The sequence below is a fragment of the Thamnophis sirtalis genome, unplaced genomic scaffold, assembly GCF_051295495.1.
Source record: "Thamnophis sirtalis isolate CommonGarterSnake01/CBP01778 unplaced genomic scaffold, rThaSir2_p1.2 scaffold_1, whole genome shotgun sequence".
Lineage (NCBI taxonomy): Eukaryota > Metazoa > Chordata > Lepidosauria > Squamata > Natricidae > Thamnophis > Thamnophis sirtalis.
Window position 1 is genome coordinate 19711957 of NW_028261381.1, and position 22858 is coordinate 19734814.

General features: G+C 37.1%; 1 protein-coding gene across 3 annotated transcripts in view; it reads left to right on the forward strand.

Annotated features, from left to right (window-relative positions):
- Nucleotides 1-22858, forward strand: part of CCDC141 (coiled-coil domain containing 141) — a 135920-nt gene that overhangs the window by 45449 nt on the left and 67613 nt on the right. The window contains exons 5-7 of one of the 3 annotated variants that reach the window (XM_087708414.1): nucleotides 2997-3250; nucleotides 12897-13016; nucleotides 20510-20704. In XM_087708414.1, the coding sequence (XP_087564540.1) occupies nucleotides 2997-3250; nucleotides 12897-13016; nucleotides 20510-20704 (569 nt within the window). The remainder of the gene's footprint in view (nucleotides 1-2996; nucleotides 3251-12896; nucleotides 13017-20509; nucleotides 20705-22858) is intronic. The other 2 variants (XM_087708422.1, XM_087708428.1) reach the window with 2 other exon arrangements.

The following is a 22858-nucleotide window of genomic DNA, read 5'->3' on the forward strand; positions in this document are numbered from 1 at the left end:
TAGTGAGACAGGTGAACCAGCCTTTCCATATCTTTGCTTTATTTGGGAACTAGCTGGATACCTGTGCTTCATGACAAAACTATGTGATCGGGCTATGCTATGCAGGAGAAATTCAGTTGACAAGCCGTTGGCTTACTGGTGATCGGTGATTGAAACACATAAGGGAATATTGCTCCCACTGCCTTGAGTCAGGAAGCAGTTCCATAGGTGGAAGGCATAGACATTCTGGTGAGGTATTAATGTTTAGTTCTGTAAGGAGCCCCAGACCGCTCCTGAGTGAAGGAGTGGAACGTCTGCCAGTTTGAACTGAGGTAACAGAATGTGAGGCAACTGGCAGTTGGAACAGAGTTCACTCAGTGGTGGTTGGTGATTGAAACACATAAGGGAATATTGCTTCCGTCGCCTTGAATCCAGAAGCAGTTCCATACTGCATACTGCAGTTCCATAGTACTGCAAGGAGCCCCAGACCACTCCTTAGTGAAGGAGTGGAACGTATGCATCCTAGAACCTAGAATGTTTGAACAGAATGTGAGGCAACTGGCAGTTGGAACAGAGTTATTTTCAGGTGGGGAGGGGAAGTAGAACTCCTTAGCATCAGAGTGTGTTAATTAAGAAATACTAATGATCTGATGTCATTTCGAAAAATCCTTTCTTAGCAAGTACCTAGAAGCCAAGAGGAACGTACGTGCTAAATTTCAAGTTTGTACGCTTTATGGCTCTGGAGATTTTGTGATGTGTGAGTGGTATTTGGTGTGTGTGTGTGTGTGTATATATATATATATATATATATATATATATATATATATATATATATATATATATATATGTGTGTGTGTGTGTGTGTGTGTGTGTGTGTGTGTGTGTGTGTGTGTGTGTGTGTGTGTGTGTGTTATATTTGTGCTGATAAATAAATAAAGGGAGACTAGTATAGATCTATTTCAATCTATTTAGCTCTCATCAGCTAGCTATACCCTTACTGGAAATCGAACCTGTGCTGTATTGCCTCATAGGCAGATGTGTTAACCACTGAGCTACAGAGCTCGACTCCTTATCAGCCAAGCCAGGGTGAAAGGTATATATTTAAAGTCACAAACCCTGGTATGCCCAAATATGGGAGGAAGATCACTACTGATAAGGACAGAGAATGGAAGTAGTGATCTTCCTCCCATATTTGGGCATACCAGGGGTTGTGACTATATATATATATATAATTTATCAGCACAAATAAAAAAACACACATATATATACACACACACAAACACACACACACACACACACACATATATATATACACACATACATACATACATACATACATACATACATACATACATACATATATACAGAGTATAGATTAGTAATTGACCGAGAGCTAGTTTGGTTAAAGGCAGGAGGCTAGAGATCAAAAAACTACCATGCAAGGGTGAACCACTTCTGAAATCTTGTCAAGAAAACTGCAGGGACTCCCTTTGAAGTAGCAATTAAGACTGACTTGAAGACACAGGCACACTTGCACTTGTGCACATGCACACACCCTTATTAATTACTACAGCCTGAGAGGAGGGGTAAATAGGGTCAAACCAGGAGACTTTTCCTCTCTATAAAGTCCAAATTATCTACAAAGTGCTGGGTGAGGCCTTTACATCCGGACTCCTTGGTGAAATTGAATTCAGTAAGCATGCGGAGTTCTAAGTATTGCAAAGGCCACTTAGTAAGGGGAAAAATGAAATAAATCACGTGTTTGCACTGTTAAGTACCCAGGTACCTCATTACCTAGTTAGGTAATGAAATGTCTGCTAGAAAACAAGCTCAGAGAGCACCAAGGATCCCTCATTTTAACCCTGAGCTATAAATATTCTCCTTTATTGGTAAATCTTGTGCTTGTTTATTTTTGGGATCCTAAGATCTGATCTCTAGACAGGGTAGAGCCTTGCCTTGTTATATTTAGTTTTCTTTATCATGCATTGAAATGTATTTGCTAAAATGCAGCTTGAGACCCAGCTTTATGCAATATAAATGACTAAGTACCACTGCCACCTTTACATTTTGCAAAGGGCCCCTTGTGTGACATAACATCTTTGTTAAATAATGCATGCAACATTCTTTGACATTTGATTTAAATTATATTTCGGATCCTAGGCAGCTGATCCTCAGAAATTACAGGTGCCTTTTAGAAGAAATTGGCCTGTGATTTTTCTCATGATGTTTACATGATGAAACGGTTTTAATCTTTTGGAAAGTGCCTTGTGTCTCCTATCTACCACACCATGGAGATTTTTCACTAGCTGCTGTTAAAATCATCATGTCAATATCCCAAGGAATGACACTTGACAAGAGTGTTTGTATGGTAACAAACATGCGAAGTACTTGATCCAATTGTGTTGCCAAAGGGAGATGAAATATTGCATTCAGAGTTTGAACTCTGCCCTTACACCAGCTTTTATAAGAATGTGATTTCAGCAATGGTGCTTAGAACTGCCTGCCTGTACTGTGGTTTTGTTTTGTTTTTAAAAAGATCAAGGATCACAGAGAGAATGTGCAAATACATGTTTAAGCACAATTGATGTAATATGCAAATGGCATGCTTTTTTTTATTTTGGGCTTTAGGAACTGTCAGCCTGTCAGTCCTGAACATTATATGTATTTATTGGCCTTATATGTCAATATCTGAACAGCTGCTGTTAAAATTAATCTGAATGATAGCAGTGCCCTCTGCTGGATATAATATGCAAGTCTCTTTGCATTCCATTACTCCAAAGAGCTGTTCCTCTTGGCATTTTCATGCTGTAAGTATGACTGCTAAGAGCCCAAGGGAATTAAACGTGGCACAGCAAAATCATATTTACTTAAGCCAGACACTGAAGTACAGAGTTTCTACTGTTTTTCTCTTATGATACAACAAATGTACATCAATATATGTATATTTTCTCCAATGCTAAACGGGTGGATGTGTCCACCCGCAAATTAACGTGTTATTTTTCATACTGTCTTTGCAGAGCTTCTGGAAAAATCATTGAGACTCTTAAACAAAAGCCATGACCTAACCGAATTCATACAGGAATTCAAATCTGATGGGCCAAACATAAATCCAAAATTCATTCAGGGGGCCCACAATAGTTGTTTGAAAATAGACATTCTCCTTGAAGTCTTGCAAGACAGGAGGAGACAGCTGGACAAATACTTGAAGCTGCAAGGTGAAGGATTGGAACAGGTTTTGCAAATCTGTCAGTGGCATTGCCAGGAGAACCAGGTACAGTCTGGAAAGTTGTTTTGTGTTACATTATTCTGGAATTAACTGTTTCCCCGCATTTTTATCTGCTAGATCTGTTGGACTACAATTCTCAATATTCCTGGCTAACAAATCATTTGCAAAATTGTCTTAGAAGGGGAAAGGGGAAATCTATCGCATTGCAGCAGACTGTAAAGAACCCTGACAAAGTAGGCACAAAAATTTAATTAGTGAGTCCATATTAATAATACAAATCATAGAGTCCTTATTTAATCCTTAGTTAAAGGAAGTGAGAATTGAAATTATAACAAAATAATAATAACGAGAATTAATTCCAGTGTAAGGATTATTTCCCCTTTTTAAGTTAATATAGAAGGAAACTATAGTATGTCTGATACAGACGACATCCCATCCACAATCTCCCCCCCCCCCCCCAGTTTTCATTATGAGTTAAATATATACAAAAAAAATTGGGCAAATTAATGGAGGTTACTGTTGACAGTGCTTGTGATTGCACCGAGTCATCAATTAGCCAACCAGATTTTAACATACATGTAGTCCTCACTTAAGGACTGCAGTTGGAACTGTAAAGTGTGCCATGTTATCATAAAGTGACAAATCATGTCCTATGACAGTGTTTTGTCAGTTTTGGCTGCAGTCATTAAATAAACCACTGTGAATGCTTAAGTGCAATGTCATGTCACTGCGACTAGCGACTTCCCACTGGCTTCCCTATGACTTTGCTTATTGGATGCCAACTATGAACGTTGCAAATGGCAGCCACATGATTGCAGGACCTTATGAAATGCATGCCAGTTGCCAAGCACCCAAATCGTGGTCTCCTCGTGACCATGGAGATGCTGCAGCAACCACAACTTTAAGGACTGGTTGTGAGTCTTTGGCCAGCATTGTCCATAGCTGAATGAATGGTCAGTCAGCAACTGAGGTGTATTGGGCAATTTCAGACTTTGTGGTCATTGTATGGACTGATACGTCAACTTCAAAAGTGTAGGCAATTAATAAGAGGGACAAGTATCAGCTCCAGGTTGGAAAGACAACCTGCCTCTGTATTTCAGTTGTTGGGCTACCGCTTTCATTCCCATTTGTAAGATTTTGGGGGGTTGGCTTCTTTGGGAAACAGGACGCTGGATTAGATGGGTTTTCTGTTTGAAGCAGCAGGACTTTTCTGAATCATTCTGCAACAGAGAAATGAGCAACTGATGCCTCTTTCCCTCCCCTTGGGCTGAAATAGCTTTTTAAATTCTATATGGCTTGAACAAGATAAACATGTGAAGGTGTTAAACTTTCTGTGACACTTCCTTTAACTCCGTGGAAAAGCATGACCAACCTCCCAAGAGAGAGAGCAGTTCATAGTAGAGAAAGGGATGTTAATTTAAACTGAAAAGCCATAAAATATTATGCAGAAATCATCTTAACATAAGAGATACAGAAAGTGTTTTATGTCCTTTGAAACAGACTGGGCAAATAAATTAAATATGCAAATGACAGCAATAGTTTGTTGTGGATGCCTCTCAAGAGTTTCCCAAAAGGTCCCCAGAGAATGCCGTATTACCTGTTTTGTAATGCACTCTGGCTATATTATACATTACAAATTGCTTTTTGAATTTGGATATAAAATCCCCCAAGTAAAGTCTTATGAATATGCTTAGGCTTGCTAGCAAACTTTGAAGCATTCATCAGATGCTCATAATTGCCTGTGGGAGGACTAGATTTACCAGTTTCATGACTAGATTGATCTGTATCCACAATGACAAATCCTATGTTCCTTCAGAAGCATCATCTTCAGTGCCTTTGGCTATAAACTGATAGCTGAGAACAAATCCTCATTTTGAATTAATATAAAGGAGGTAAATTACAAATCATGATGTTGCAGTCGTCTCTACGTTAAGTCATGACTGGATCACAAATTACCTAGAATAGAATAGAATAGAATAGAATAACAGAGTTGGAAGGGATCTTGGAGGTCTTCTAGTCCAACCCCCTGCTTAGGCAGGAAACCCTACATCACTTCAGACAAATGGCTATCCAGCATCTTCTTAAATACTTCCAGTGTTGGAGGATTCACAACTTCTGGAGGCAAGTTGTTCCACTGATTAATAGTTCTAACTGTCAGGAAATTTCTCCTCAGTTCTAAATTGCTTCTGTCTTTGATTAGTTTCCACCCATTGCTTCTTGTACTGCCCTCAGGTGCCTTGGAGAATAGTTTGACTCCCTCTTCTTTGTGGCAACCCCTGAGATATTGGAACACTGCTATCATGTCACCCCTAGTCCTTCTTTTCTTTAAACTAGACAGACCCCGTTCCTACAACCGTTCTTCATATGTTTTAGCCTCCAGTCCAGTACCTTAAGGCTCAGTAAGACACAAACTTAATTGTTTTGTCTCCTAAGAAAAGTCAGCCTTAGACTGTACTGCTTTCATTTCCCAAGACTGACTCCCATTTTTTTTTAAAAAAAAATGATTTTATCCAAATAATTTGGGAAATAGATACGGTGAAAAGTCTTGCTTTTTAACCCTGTTGTTTTTATAGTATCTAACACAAGGTCATTTAGGAATGAGATTTTTGCCTCCTTCCCAATTATTTTTTGCCCATCTCAAAAGAAGAGAGAGTGATCGATGAAGTGGGTAAAATCCATCTTATTGTGTGAATCCATCTTTGTAATTTGGATAGATCCGTACTTGTCCTTTGCAAATGATTTTTTGAAGAGACCTCCTCTAACTGCTTTTTAAATGATGTTTCTTGAGTTAATCAACTCCTAATCCTTGTTTATGACAAACTATTTGGCAGGATCTCATGCATAGGTGTGATAATAACTAATATTATCCAGGATTTCCAGTCATAGAGAAGCGTATAGGTGAGTTAAGTGGAATAGGGTTCCAATCCTCCCTTTCAGACCTTGGCAATTAGAAAGCACTATGTACTCTAACAAAAACATTGGACTGGGAACTGCAGGTAACCTGAATAGGTGCATAGATTTAGCTCTGACACATCCAGGTGTCTCCCTGCATAGGGCTACTCAATTTGTAGTCAAATATTTCTCTCATTTTTAGCATCACATTTTAGCAGCAGTAATAAAAAACCTCGGTTTATTTTGTTTCAATAGCTCATAGCTGACCGGGAACAAATTTTTAGGCATGAAAGTTGAAGAACAATATAATTTTCTTAATTTACTGTTGTGCAGTATTCTGAGCAGTTACATAATTGCTGAATGCTCATCTCAGTCAAATATGCTCAACAATGCCCCTGCATTAATGGAAACCAAAAGGCAGAGAGAGTTATTCTGCCCATAATTATCTTAGGAAGCATATCCATTATTAATGTATTTTTCTTAATGTCTTCCAAACATACTCCTACCGAGTGTACAAACCAATCGGTTATTCCAGGATCTCGGGATGGTTTATTCATATCTTGCATTTCTAAATGAAGATGAAGATAGCAGGTTTGCCCTTGTTCTGTTACAGTAGGCGATTCCATATAGTGGAGCTCTTTTCTACTAGTAGAAAAGCATAATTATTGTCAGATATTATGAATAGGAAAAGAGAAATAAGATTGCATTGCAGTTTAGATGGATTTCTGGTTATATTTAATATAGTCCTATGTTTTAATATTTTCTCGTACTATTTCTGCTGCAGCCATTACATGTGAAAATTGATATATAGAAGGGGGACACTGTGCTTGTGTTTATTAGTTCTGATCTGTGCATTGATCAGAATTCTAACAGGCAATAAGGCTTTAATTGGGAAAGGTTGATATCAGTCAAATTTCTAATAGGCAAAAATTCAGACTTAATAAACTTGGTCCCTTTCCCCTTTTTCCCTTGCATCCAACCACAGCATGAATGTGGTTGGATGCAATGGCAATTTCTTTTTGTGATATGTCCTCATGATGATTCCTTTATCTTATTCCCATCCCATTAATAGTAAAGGTGAAGGTTCCCCCACACATGTGTGCTGGTTGTTTCCAGCTCTAAGGGCAGTGCTCATCTCCGTTTCTAAACCGAAGGCTGTCCGAAGATGTCTCTGTGGTCATGTGGCCGGCATGACTAAATGCCAAAGAGACATGGAGCACTGTTACCTTCCCACCAAAACAGTCCTTATTTTTCTACTTGCATTTTTTACGTGCGTTCGAACTGCTAAGCTGGGACAAGTAACGGGAACTCACTCCATTAGGCGGGGCTAGGAATTCGAACCACTGAACTGCCGACCTTTCTGATCGACAAGCTCAGTGTCTTAGCCATTGAGCCACTACATCCCATTAATGCAATAGGTCTAAGTAAACTGTACCAGCATCAATGTAGCCTTTTCCTTCTTAAACTACCAAAAATCTGTGATACTGTAAACTCTTGTAAATAAAACTAATTTTTATTCGCTTTTATTTTACTGTTTTTATTTTTGTTCTGGAATAAGATGAAGAACTGGTTCATAGTTGGTTCAAATGTGCAGGTTTTCCTCCTTTATCTGCACACTTTTTCACTGGGACTTTAGTGCAGCAACCACAAGCACCAATGTGCGCCTAAACTCTTGCCCCGAAGGTGCTTTTTCAAGAGGCAACCGGACTTCCTAGTTTTCCTTTGAAGACATTTCACTTTGCATCCAAGAAGCTTCCTCATAAGCTGAAGAAACTTCTTGGATGAGAAGCGAAATAACTTCAAGGAAAAACCAGAAAGTCCAGTTGCCTCTTAAAAAGCATCTTTGGGGCAACCATAACCTGGATGACTGAGAATTTCCATAGACATTTAGAGAAATTCTTCTGAGGCCCATGATGCTTTCTCCCCCCCTGCCCCCCTCTCAAAAAAGGGTATTAAAATATTACTTTAATATTAAGCAAAGATACAAAAGAAAATTGCCTTTGGAATCATCCTTATTTCTAAAAAAAGGTCCTGGATTCCTTGTAAACACTACTGTAGTATTGAAAATTATAAAAAGATAAATGTGAGTGAGCACTACCAATTCGTTCATTCAGACTTAAGTTAAAAGCTAAAAATATATTGATTTATAAATTCTGTATTATCCATTGTTCTGCTTTAGATAGATATGGCTGTCCATACTTTTGTTCCTTTGCATAAAATCTTAGTGTTGTTTCATATGTTTCTCTTTATTGCCAGTTTCTGAGAACCAACTTTCATTCAGGCAGTTTTGCAGCATATTATCAATCTATTAAAAACACCCATGGGAAAATAAAGTCTTCTTCCTTTTCACTTTCTCTACTGTTAGTTATAGGAGCAAGGGACAATTGCAGAGCTGATGGAAAGTGAGAGATTGAGTCTCCTGATAGTAGGCTATGGCTTGATACTGAACATCTTGGTTGCCTAGAGATTGTGACACAGAGCAATCTTATACATTTATCTTTTGATAATTGATATTTTGTGTTTGACTATACTCGCTGGGGTAGCCACTCTGTGAATGAGCAAACACTTCTTAGAAGAGCTGTTTTCTTCGACCACCTATCACTTGCTAAAAAATGTCAGATGTAACCTCTTATTTCAAAAGGTTGGTATTCCTCACCTAAACCTAGGGGCTGTTTCTCACACAGATTTCTTAAACTAAAGTAAACCAAAACAAAATCTGCAAGAAATATACTGTCAATATTATAGTCTTCCTCTAAAGCATGATTTGTGGGGTAGGGATGTGCTGCAACCTGCTTCAGATTCATATGCCACTTTCCCCCATTTCGCTGAAATTTGTGTCCAAGAGGAAGACTGCAATAATTCCTGTTGTTATTTAGCAACAAACCAGGCTTCCCCTCAACTGAAATCCTAAACTGTGGCTTATGGTTTTGGATCCTGATTTTAACTGCCAGGAGATTCCTGGATACAATTCAAAATGATGGTTTTAACTTATGAAATCCTATATGGCTTGGTATCATATAAATTCAAGACAGACTCCTCTAACCAAATTCAACCAGTCTGAGGATTCTTTATCAGGACAAATTGTTGGTGATGCCCCATTATCTGAAAGTTGAGGGGGGGAGGAGACAGAGTTGGAAACACAGTTCCTCCATTATGGCCCTCATCCTCATTCAAAGCCTCTCCATGCATATAACATTGGTTCAAATTGTAATACCTGTTAAGAAGCTCCCTAAAAGTGAATTATTCTCCAGGCCATTTCAGTTAATTGTGATTCAAAATTCATTTTAGCCATATCACAAAAATTTTATTATTGTGAACTGCCTAGGGTCATGAGATGGTCCAACAGATCAATTAAATGTGTAAATAAAAAAAAACTAAATTTGCTGTAAAATATAGTGACCCCATATCCTTTATAATGGAGAGTTTTTATTTCAAAAAGCTGTTCTTTAGAATTTTTAAAATCTATTTTCTTGCCAATTTTTCTTTGTAAAGCAAAGTTATAAACAATTCTTTAAAATTCTTACGAACCTCTTTCAGATTTGCCCCCTTATTTAGATTTGTCCTTTATTTTTTTCCCCAAGAAAACATGGTCACTGTATTCTGAAGTGAAAGGGAAAATGCCAAAACTTTCTCCTTCAAAAAGAAAGGAAATCAATCACAAAGCCAAACTCACAGTTATAATGATTTTCCACTGTGGCTCAATTGAGCCCCTGTATCATACTTCACTTCAGTTCAGATCCCAAGTTTGTCGGGAGGAAATGTGTGGTTATATATCCACTTGTTCAGATTTTTTAATTTAAAAATGAAATCAGGAGTTAAATGTGGAATGATAAACAAAATGAATAAATTCGAAGCACTCAAAAAGTCATTTTGTGGTGTGACACCAAATGAAAATTTAAATTTCTTTAATTTTTTTAAAAATCCCGTGCTACTCTGAACACCTATAATTTGCTGAGTTTGTAGTTGAACAGTTTATTGGAAACACTCTTGCTTACGTTCAGAATATTCTTAGCAAAATTATTTCTAATTGAATCAACAAGACAGAAGTTGGAGTCTGTCTAGTGTAATTTTTTTCCCCTTCTATTGAATTTGGTCTGATTCTCAAACTGCCTAGACAAACTGCCTGCAGTTTTCTTAGCAAGATTTTTTAGAGGTGATTTTCCATTGCCTCTTTCCTAGAGCTGAGAGAAAGTGGCCAGTCACCCAGCTGATTTTGTGTTTAAGGCAGGACTGGAACTCACAGTCTCCAGCTTTCTGACCCGATGCCTTAACCATAGCACCAAACTGGCTCCCAGTGTAATTAGGCACAATGAAATCTCACTAAAATTAATGGAGTTTTAAAAGGCAAAGAAGATAGATTTCTAGTGATTTAGAGACACTTTTGGGTAGTTTTCTTGGTTTGGGGTGAATAATTAAATGTTGAATTGTGTTCTATGCTTAAATTGTTCAATATGGAGTTAAAGTAAAAAAAATATATCCTGCACTGTATCATGTACATTATTCATTTTATTTCCATATTAGGGTTGTTGTGTTATTAATGAAGGATTGTGCAGAATTGGCTTCTACATGTTCATTAAAGCTCCAGTGAATACAGCTATAGGAATAGAGGATCTATTTTCACAATTACTTGTAGTTATTACGTGATGCCATCGTTTAATTCCTTGAGGCATAGTTTAGTTGGGTTGCAAACTTGGGAACAAAGAGCTGATTTTCTGTAGCTATCTAATGGTCATCCAAGCTTTACAGCCCAGAAATGATAGGCCTTATTTACTTAGCCCAATTCTATCATGGCTACCTTCCCAGATCTTAAGTTAGTAGTATTGTGATTACTTGTGTTCCTTCAGGTTTTCCTCCCAATCACTCTCTAGTCAGGATGAGAAAGGTGACTGGCCTGAAAATATCTTGTAAATTTCATGGCTGAGACATTTTCACCTGTTACTCCTCAGTCCTCATCAGAGCCACCTGCAGGATGTAGTCAAAGAAATCAAGATGGCAGACACAGCAATCTGATTGAAGTCCTGCCTGTTTTATGTGCATTGCTTCAATCACACCATTTTGGCTGCCATCTTGACACAGTCCTAACACTTTTTACATTATAGTGGCATGAGGCAACAGCTGCTGGGGAAGGACGTGCAGTGTAGAGAAGAGGCTGGTGTGATTGATGGGTCGGTTTGCCTTTGAACTGAGCTGTGTAATGTGCATGAGATACTATGTTGTTCCTTGTGGTCTCCAGTACAATTGAGTACAGTCAATTTCTGGAAGTGGAATTGTGGGGCAGCAAATCTTTGCACCAAACATTATAATCAGTGGTGGTATTCAGCCGGTTTGGACAGTTTTGGGTGAACCGGTAGTGGTGACCTGCTGGTTGATGCCCACCCACCCCGGCACTATGGTATTGTATTTAACAAATATTTTCTAAGCAAGCCATGCGTGCAAGCAAAGTGCACACAGATAAGCTGCTCTCTCACACCCATTTTCGGTGCATGGCAAATCGGTGGTAAAATTATGTGAAACCCAGCTCTGATTATAATGTCTAGAATTTATGTTGTCTTAATCTTCATTGGCAATTTGGGTAATCATGTAATGTGAATCTGCTCCTTCCTATCATGCATAGATAAAACTGTCTAAAAGGGGCTCTGGCTGAATCTAAAGGAAACATTGCAGTGAAGCAAAATGAAAATAAAAATGTGTATTTATATATTTACTCAAAATTAAGCCTAATCAAATTAAATAGGACTTACTTCCTACTACTGTCACCCGCTTACAAATGTCCATGTTGCAATGATAATGGGAATTGTAGTCCAACACATCTGAAAATGGCAAAGGATGAATAAGCAATATCAAGAATAGATCAATATTCTAATGCAAGTTTTTCTTATTGCTTTATTATCTTAAATGCAATATTTTAATAGTATTTTAATCTTAGAAGTATGATATTGGTGCATATGGTTTAATAGCATAAAACCGGTTTCGGTAGTTAGTGGAAAAGTTTTTTGCTAAATAGCAGTGTTTTCTTTTGTTAGGATAGTCAAAGCATCACATTCACTGCAACCTCTGACCCTTCGGGGAATAAGCACAATCTTGCAATGTCCATAGAACAGCTTGCCTCCCGTTGTCCTAATACTGGTTTAATCAGTCTAACTTCCTTGATACCACCCCCACCCAATCTCCATTTAGTGTGTCTGAACATGACTGGAATTCTACCTCTTTGCCGTTCTCTGAGCAATTGAAAGAATATGATAAAGAGTACCCATCGTGAGACCCAAGATTATTATTATAATCTTAATTTTATAATCTTAATTATAATTTTAAAAAAATATTTGAAAAAATACCATTCTTAAAATATAATAGACCACCACACATTTTACATTAGGTAGAGTATAATGCCGAGTTCTATTATGGCTGTTCTCCAGGGACTCAAGGTGAGTAAAACTACAGGTGCCTAATTATTGTAAATGGGAACTTAACACGATGTGTTCATTATCAAACCCTTCTAGAAATTGTTACATAATGATTGAGAATATATTTGCCACAGAAAAGAAAAGTGTGGCTGGATTTACACATCATGCTAACTTCTGATTTACATAACCATGGGTTATGGAACAAGCCGCAGTTGTCTGACTTAATATAACACAATCTAAGAAATGATCTTTTGGCTTAACACAGTGAGTAAAACATACATCTGCCAGCCCACAAGAGAATAGCCTATGTCAGCAGAACAGATTCTATCCCTATTGACCCAGCTTCCATCAAGCTCTTTGTGTACATTATTCACTTAAAAGATTGTTTCTGATTTCAGATAACCTCTTGGTACAAGAAGAACATAAAAGATTACATTAATAAGCAAAACTTGGGGTCATCTTTAAAGGAAAATGAAGCATTGCTTCAGGAACACAAGGAAATGGAATATAAGGTTAAAGTAAGACTCTTTATCTGAAGTGGTCACATTCTAGTTTTCCAATCCCTTTTGGAGTATTCTATTGACTTTTTTGTTTTATTTTTTTTGAAGATTGTAGTTTTAACTTAATTGATTTTGATTTTTTAAAAATATTTATCTAAGGTTACATAATCGGATTACCATTATCTTTTTAAAAAATTATTGTTGTTTTCCTATTTCAAGATGAAGCGTTTCTTATCACTTGTAAGGAAGCATCCTTCTCAGCTCAGTCTGAAATTGCTTTGTTCTTTCTAGCAAAATGTGTAGCATGCTTGAAGGTAAAGTAAATGTCAACAATAAAAATAGCATTCCATAAAAATATATATTTAGAAACCAGTGAAATCGGTTCATAAAAAAACAGTTGGGGATTTCAGGCAATCCAAAGACTGAAAAGTCACCTCACCCACAACACACATATACATGCATGTTCTCCAACTTAAAGGAACATAAGCATTTTTCTTCCCTCACCACCATTTTATCTATATAAGTTAAGGAATAGCAAATAGTGTAAATCATCCAATAAATTCCATGGCTAAATAGAAACTCTATTAGTCTAATGTTGCAACCCAGGGCTGTCAAACTCATAGCCCACGGGCCGGATGCATCATGCAGTGGCCACGGCCACACCTGGTTTAGCGAAGGAGAAAAAAGTCACGGCATGTGACGATGCCGTGAAGACAGGAGTTTGACACACCTGCTGTAACCTGTGCATAAGGACTCATAAAATGCCTGCAATGTTAATGTATGTATTTTTATGTAGGCGAATTGATGAAAAATCAAAGAGAACAATAATTCATCCCTTAGTGGCCCAAATACAGATACTGTGCCTGTCTCTCACAAACAGCTGAGAGATCATGGCTCTGATGTGAAAAAGTGCACAGCTTGAATCTGTTGCCTATTGCATTCCCAACCTGGTTCTTTCTTCTCTCCTACATTTGCTGTTGCTTAGGGCGAAACCTGTAAATTGGAAATAGATGATGCAGAGGGTCATCTGTACCATCTATGCTAACCTGTCTTCCAGCTGGTGCTGAAGTTGGCTATGGAAACAAAAGCACTGAAAGATGCAATTTCACGATCTTCCTTCTTTTTCAGCAATCACCCTTTTATTTATTTGTTTAAAGATTTACGCCAATATTCCATCTTGTGTTTGTTGCAGCTCTTTTTCTAATCTAGTTATGAACCAGCTTTGGAGGTATAATTTTTGAGGTTACTGTTGATAAAATTGGTTCTTTCGTTTTAACTTATTTTACAAAATGAATTGCACATATATTTCTCAGTTTGCTCCATCATTAACAGAATGACATGCATATTTCATGGCAGAATGTATGTTATTAAATTTCACTGTGGGAAAAAATCAGCTAAAAACTATCTGCCTAGTACTTCTAGTAAAATCTTCTATAGAAGAGCTAGCAAGTTGCCTTCCATTAAAAGGAGAAAGTTAATCTTTCCAATTTAATTTCTACTTAACAACTCCTTTTTGCAACTAGATTTTCAAAGGAACATTTGTTTTTATTTTTAACAAGTGCATGATTTTTGAAAGCCCAACAACTTCTTAAGAACAAATGGTCCAAATGTTTTTATTTTTTTAGTAAAGCATCATTTCTTCTCTATTTTCACCTTACCTTTTCTTACCTTTTTTAAAAAAAACTGCAAGTTCAATCTTGGATCTATCAAGAGTTGAGAATGGAACACCGAAAGCAGTAATTTAAAAGGTTACTTTCTCTGAAGACATAATGTGAAATAGCGTGAACTGTTCTGTGGAGAATCACGAAAGGTTATATGTAAGGTTAAATGTTTTTGGAATTATTCAAAGAAATTGAAAAGACAGCAATAGCAGATTTTTATTTGGTTTTGGTGAAAACATGTAACTTCATTTTCTTGCTACAAATACCTCTTAGCTTTCAAAACATAGCATTTATGGCCACTTTAGACCAAACCAAATGACGATGAATTCTTTGTTATAAGTAAGATATATTCCACAACTCATCTTACAGTTCAGAACTTTTTCTCAGCAGTTGGCCAGGAAAAAGTATCTTTGGGACTAAGAAAGAATTTATCTGAAGGACAAGTCACATATTACATGATCCCTGTATTTAAGAACAGAGTACTGATTCCATGAAAGGCCCTCTAAAACAAGCAATGTCTTCAGAAGCTGATGTATGGGTTGGCCGACTTATAATTAGTCTTACTCCAAAGGAGACAATATGTATGGGGACAGGGATGGATAGGCTTCCTTCAAAATGATACCAACTTTTCATTGGGGAGAGTAATTGAGGTGGACATAGTATACATAAATATCTAGGACAAGGGTGTTAAACTCATGGTCTGCAGGCCGGATGCATCACACACTGGCCATGCCCACCCGATTTAGCAAAGGGGGAAAAAGTCATGCTATGTCACGTGGCCACATGATTCCACGAGTTTGACATCACTAATCTAGGGGAAAAGGTTTAACTAGGGGGACTGGTTTAAAGAGGTTTAACAGTCAACTTAAAATGATTCATTTAGCAGCCATTACAAGGGGATTGAAAAAAAAAATGACTTAAAATTGGTCCTTGCACTTAGGACCGTCACAGCATCTCCATAGTCATGTGATCAAAATTTGGGCACTTGACAATTGGTATGTATTTGCAACAGTTGCGTAGTTCCAGAATCATGCCATCACCATTTGCAACCTTCCCAGCCATCTGTCAATAGCCAATAGGTAAAATTGGATTTGCTTAATAACCACGTGATTCATTGAACAATTGCAGTGATTCACTGAACGACCACAGTGATTCACATAACTACCATGGCAAAAAAAAGGACATAAAATTGGGCATGACTTACTTAACAACTGCCTTGCTTAGCCATGGAAATTCTGATCCCAATTGTGGTCAACTGAGAACTGCCTGTAATGGCTACCTAACACCTGAATAAGAATGAACAAGCACTAGCAGTAATGCTTTTAAACTGTTGTCTTCATAGTTTAGTATGCTCTTTGGATTTAGGATAGGTAGAAAATTATGATAAGCACACCCACAATTTGTATAAAACTTTCCCATAATTTGGTAGACTTAATGTGTCATTTTCATTAGTATCTCAGTCACGTTTGCCTTGAGTATTTTGGAGTTTTTGGTTGTGTGGAAAGGCATTTGTTACATTTTAAAAATAAATATATAAAATATAATATTGGCCATGTGGGTTTCAAATCAGTGAAAAGGGCCTTATTAGTCCCAATCAGTATTCAGTGCACACATGAATACTCACTAATTCATATTTCAGATTGGGGTTAAGAAATTAGGGGTGACTCCAAAATTTCTATAATGGAAAGAATGACTTAATGTAATTGATAGGAGCAAATCAGCTTTTATTTTAAAAGTACAGTGATCCCGTGTTATTGTTTGTTAAAAGACACATACTATTAAATAATAAATGTGGCTTGTAAGTGAATGGAATGCTATCTGAAGAGATTCTAAAGAGTGAGGGTTTTATGAAACAGATATTCTGTCCTTGGTAGATGTTGTGGGTTATATTTTTACCCTTAAACTTTCAATCTTTGTCCGGTATTATTATTATTCTGATCCAAAGGTTAAACTCTTAACTATTCTGAAGATTAAAAAAAGCAGAGAGCTGGTATTATTAAAAAAAAAACCAATTTTAATTGAAATTTATCTGCTAGGTTGGCACTGAGGAACTAACTATTGAGACCAATTTATAAAAGTTATTTCTATTTAAAACTCTTTTCAGTTAGTGATTTCAGCTTTTCTAAGCAAGCATTTTCCACAAGTAAAATTTTAATTAGCACATGAATAGTACTTTAAGAACCGGACTCCGCATTTTGTTTACAAAATGGGGTTTTCTGTAACTTAATTCACCATTAGGAGAGTCTATTAGAGAGATGGCGAATCTTTTCGATACCAAGTGCCAGAACGCATGCGCGTGGCAGAGCACCAGAAACCCGAAGACCAGGTGGCTGGTGCGTATGCGCTCGCCAGCCACCTCATCTTTTGGTTTACGGCATGCACATGTGTGCTGGCCAGTTAGTTTTTGTGTGCACCAAAGCACTGGAAACCCAAAGACCAGTATGCACACCGGCCACCTGATAGTTGGGTTTCCGCCACACACATGCGCACCTGCCACCTGGTCTTCGGATTTCTGCTGCTCTGGCACGGTCAAAGACCACCTGGCCAGCACGCATGCTGGAAAAGCAGAAAAGCAGCTGGCAACAGCAGGCTGGCCCACAGAGAAGGCTCTGCCTGCCACATTTGGCCATCATGGGTCTATTACATTAGAGTCTTGTTCACAGTGAGTTCACAGATCCTGGTTGGCAACTAATAATTGCTATCAGTCATATTTCAAATTGAACAAAAGCTGAAGAATACGTAGACCATAAGTAATAGAACTAAGAATGCACTCGTGGGCATCATTTAAGGATATTCTGCTTTAACATTTGCCCATCAGTCACACATGTCAGAAATATTGGTGCAATACATTTTTTCATCCATACAAAACAAGCTAGGAAGTAAATATCAGAAAAGAAAAAAAAGGGGTTAATTTGCTGATAACTCAGTAGATCTTCAGATTTTACTAAGGGGATTTTTGCTCCTGTTAAGCCAGTACAAAGCAAACATCCATGAGTTTTCCAGCTTTTTATCAGTCAACCCCTGAAGAAATTTTTCTGATTTAAAAATTTCTGAATTAATGTATGTGTTTCAACCATTTTTAAAGCTTTTTTTGCATATTCACCCACTAGGGTAAAAATTTTGTGTGTATGTGTGTACACACGTACACAAAAGCACACCTTAATAGAAATCTAAATAAATAAATTATACTTAAACTAGTCCTGGTACTTTTCCTCGTTGCTTTTTATAGCCTCAGATGTTTCTCTAATTGTTATTAAGTTCATTCATAATCTAGCTTTCATTCTCTGTAAAAAAATTTTTTAAGGATTGTCTATTTTTTCCAAGAAAATATCATGTCCTTTATACAAGTTAGAGTAATACACAAAAACTTTGTCTATTTATATAGTATTTCCACCTTAAAGTTTCAGAATCATTTTCTTTTTCCCTGTCTCTTCTTAATTGATATGCTAACCATTTCCCTGGTTTGTTGGCAGATTTAAAATTCTTTTGTTTAGAATAGTTCACCTTTATTTCTAGTTCTCTTATTGTTCACATAGATAGCTGTTGCTGTAAAAGTTTGATTTGATGTGAAATGCTTATCTTTTCTGGCAATTTCTTTAATTCTTCCTCTTTTCTTTTTATCTCATCCAAAATAGCATGAATTTTTCTCTTGAGTCTTCTTTTTAAGTTCAGTATTGTTGGATAAAACGATTTCTAATGAAAACTTTACTTGAATCCCAAACTATTCTTAAATCAGGACTTTTACATGAGTTGTTTTCAAGGACTTCTATTAATTTCTTTTTATTTCAGTCCTACTGTTATATAGAAAAGAAGCATTACTAGATGATGATGATGATGATGATGATGATGATGATGATGATGATATAATTATTATAAAGGCATAGGGCATTAAATGCCTAACATATGTCCCATTCCTGTGGAGAATAATTGCTGTAACTTTCAGCATTAGTTCTTCAACTTATTTACAGCATTACATAGTTTACTTATGTACTCTATTCTATAAAACAAGGCCAGACTATGGGAAATACTTCATACATCACATCCAGGGGTGGGTTCCGGCAGGCACTACTGCTGGTTCGCTCGTGTGTATGCTTTGGGCATGTGCTTGATGTGCGTTGTGCGTGCATGCGCAGTACAATTAAAATTGTTATGTGCATACGCAGAACTAAAAAACAAGATGGTGGTGTCTACGGGGCCACCCAGAGAACCAGTTCGGGTTGCTGCCAGTTCCAGTGACCCAGGCTGACAAACCACTACCGGTTTGGCTAAACTGATCCGAACCAGTAGGAACCCACCACTGACCACATCATGTGTAAATGTTTGCCTGTTCCCAAGCAATATATTAACAAAAGCAAGAGATGAATGCCTGTTTTGAAATCAAAAGTCATCTTAATCTTTGGCATACAAAAAACCAACTCAAAAAATATTCCAAGCCAAAAAAGGGGGAGGGGTCAGAGCAAAAAACACGACTGAATGTAAATCAGATCAGTGCATACAAATTAAGTATATGCTCAATTATTTCTCTCTTTTGTCACCTTAAGAATTACAATTCAGTAGCCTTCTTAGCAAGGACCTGAAGACAACATGCAAGTGTTTCAGGAATGCTGATTGTATACCTGTGCTATAAGCCAGTAGCACAACTGATACAGTAATTCAGGCATTTCAGATATGTAGTTATAGTGTCTTCTCCACTAAATGTGGTAGCTTTGAGAAACCAAATATAACATTACATTTTCTTATTGACCTTAAGTACAGATCATTTAAAGAATTGTAGTATTCTAAAATTCAATGACTTTTGAATTTCTAAGAGAAACAAATAGCGTTCTCATTTTTTAAGTATGCAGATGAAATGTAATTTATTATTGATTATGTATCATCAAGTAGGCATTGACTCTTAACAATCAAATATGTAAATTTTCTCTATGACAATTTGTCCCTTCTTTGGTTCTTCAAATCTTTCAACCCATCAACGCTGTACTTGAATCCATCTGACTTTGTTCAGGTAGTCCTTGTCTTTTGTCTGCTACTCACCTAAGGGTCTTCTCTATTTTTTTCTAGCATGTGAAGTTAAAGATATTACACAGTAGTTTGCACACTCTGTTTAGTCTCCCTTTTTGGGGATTGGAATGTAGATTGATCTCTTCCAATCTTTTGGCCAGCTTTGCTTATTACACTATTATGAACATTCCATTGGTTCCTGGTAATGAGTTCAGTGCTATCTTATACATCTTCCAATTATAAGTATGGAATATCTTCTAAGGAATCTTTAATGTTGACATCTCTAATGTAAAATATTCAATATACTTGTTTCATCTTCACTCCTCATCCTTCCCAGGAACACACACACACGCCTGTCACACTGAAGCATCGCTGCGGGACACAAGGGGAAATCAGAAATAACAATTTCTATGCAGAAGTAATACATGTATTACTAAGGGGGGAGTGGAGGAGGGGGCAAGCTGCTTTGCTTTTACAAATAGTGCAAAGACAGCAATATAAAGTAGATTGTTAATAAATAATTTAGCATTGGCAGAGAGATTTTTCCAGAGTGAATAAAGACTTCTCAGTTTTGAAATTCATTGTCCTGAGATATCAAACTACCCCTTTCCCTGACAACCATTACATATGGAAGGAATATTTATTGTTGTTAGATTATTATCACCTTAAATATTTCAGTTTTATTCTTTTCAAGTGATTTCTGTGTATTTTCTTGCGACTATTTATGTTATCTTTTGACGGATGGGATGTGCGGATATTATTCTTATCTATGATTACTTTGCTGTGAATCGAGTAACTTGAATCTAAATCACCATTGGCAGATAATTAACTGAGTCACACTTCTCTTCTCAGGAATGGAATTCTGCTATGCAAGGATTAAAATCAGAAGCACTCAGAATTCTGCTTTCAGAGGAGTATGCAGAAAAAGAGCATCTGAAGCTTTCGAATAAAAAAATGAACTTACTGGAACAAGAAGTAAATCGCTGTTTTGAAGAACGGAAAGCATTGTTGCAAGAAGCCAATGACTTCTTCAATGCAGCAAGGAAGGTTAGTCAAAACTTAAAATTCCTGACAGAAACCCACTGTAAAGCCCCCCCCCCCAAAAAAGGCTTACTCTCCCTTAGATTTGTAGCTCTATTGATAAACAGATGAAGTGGGGAGGGCAGCATCTGCAAACCAACCTGAAGATTTTGTCTCACTTTCTGGCAGCAATGCTTCTTTTGGTGTCCTCCTCAATTTTATTAAGGAGGTTATAGAGCCCTTCCACATTGCTATGGTTTATACACACAGTTCCTTTAAAAACAGTTTGAAATCAACCTCTGGAATACCCAAAATATCTTGAATCAGTCAGTGCACTTTCTCCTGATGAGTGCTCTCTCCTGCTTTCTCAGAGACTGCAAAAAAAATAACAGTAGCACCTGATTCCAATTCCCATTTTTAAATTCCTGTTTGTGTACATTTCCCCCTGGGGATTACTAAGAAAACTGAAAGTGGATTCTCAGCTGGGAGTGCAGAAGGTGGGTTTATTCAAGGAGATGGTCTGATAGAGTTATCACCTAGGAAAAAACCAGACTATCCCAAAGCTCTCTAGACCACCAGTACAGTGAAATAGCTTACTAAGTAAGTGGAGTTCCATCACTGTTCAACCAACATTATTCAGCTCAGTAAAGGTGACGGGGTGGAAGTACACAAGTATGGTCAACTTTAAATGATAGAGATATGCAGAGAGAGACAAAGCAAGGAATACTGTTGCTTTGCTGGCAATCATATTGGGAAAACCAGGAGAGGGGCATTGGACTTGGTTGGTAATTGGTTGATAATTGAAGTTGCCATCTTCCAAACCACTTGGAAGAAGCCATGAATGATGACCCCAGGGAGCTTTGTAAAACATGATGTACCTCACAAAAAATAGTGGTAAGTCAGATGAAAACAATTAACGATAGGTAATTCCAAACTCTTATTATTTCTACACAAACATGGTTAGATGTGTTGGGTCTGTGTGAAATGGAAAGTATACCATGCAAGATTTTATGTAAGCAAGCACGAAGTGCATTCATGGAAACAGAACATGTAGGGTAGGCAGAATGGTGAGCTACTGATAGAGCTCTAGTTTAGATGTTTTATAGTAAGGATCCTGGACTCCTGGTAGAAATAAAATGTCTTCTTATCTACCTAAAATAATTTTGACAAAATGAAAAAAAAAATGTGGCTGGTCCATTTCTGGGGCTCAAGAAAAATCATACCACTCAAAGCTCTTATTTTAGGCATGCACCTCCTACACAAGGCTCTAAAAAGAGAAAGTTTGTCAGTGGCCTAAAATTTCAAAAGGGTAGAAAATTATTTCTGGTGAATTTCAAGATTAAATGTTTACATCTAAAGCTGTACTTTTAGAGTATTTTCTCCACTTTGATAAATTATGTAGTTTTTTTATCTTCACCAAAATAATCTAGAAATTGAAATGGAGTAGGGAACTGTATAAGTAAGAAGGCTTTTTTTCAACAGAGTTATATAGCTGTGTCTACAAGATTTGATTTTCTATGTCAGGAGTGTCAAACGCACGTCATCATGGTGGCGTCACGTGACGTATCAGGACTTCCCCCCCCTTCGCTAAACCAAGTGTGGGTGTGGCCAGCGTGGGACGCACCCGGCCTGTGGGCCAGGAGTTTGACAGCCCTGTTCTATGTGAATCTCAGTGTTAATGCTGTAGTTATTTTTAATGTTTATATTCTGCTTCCATTTCAGAGAGAGAGTTACTCAATGCTATTTTTCTTTATATTTTCTTGTAAAATATATAAAACATATATATAAATATATAAAATGTGAAAGAAATAGAGGGAAGTACTCTCTCATTACTTTACTGTGGATAATTTATATTTTTAGCATCAGAATAGGTAGTTAGCCATTCCTTAAAATTGTTTTTTATATTTAAAAAAACATGTTCTGAGAACCTCATTAGAATTATAAAATGTTCCAAAACCATTAGATCTTTTCAAAGATTATGTGGTGAAGAGCCCAAATTAGTTTTTTGTTTGTTTGTTCTGTGCTACTCAGCTATGATTGGTGCTCTAAAAGTTTATAATTAATCCCTTAAAAATGTCAATGTATTAGGGATATACAGGAGGTATTTATGGTAGCCTCTTTTGGTTGTGGCAGCTGTACTTTCCAGATGGTAAGGACAAAAAGAGATGGAATAGATTCAAG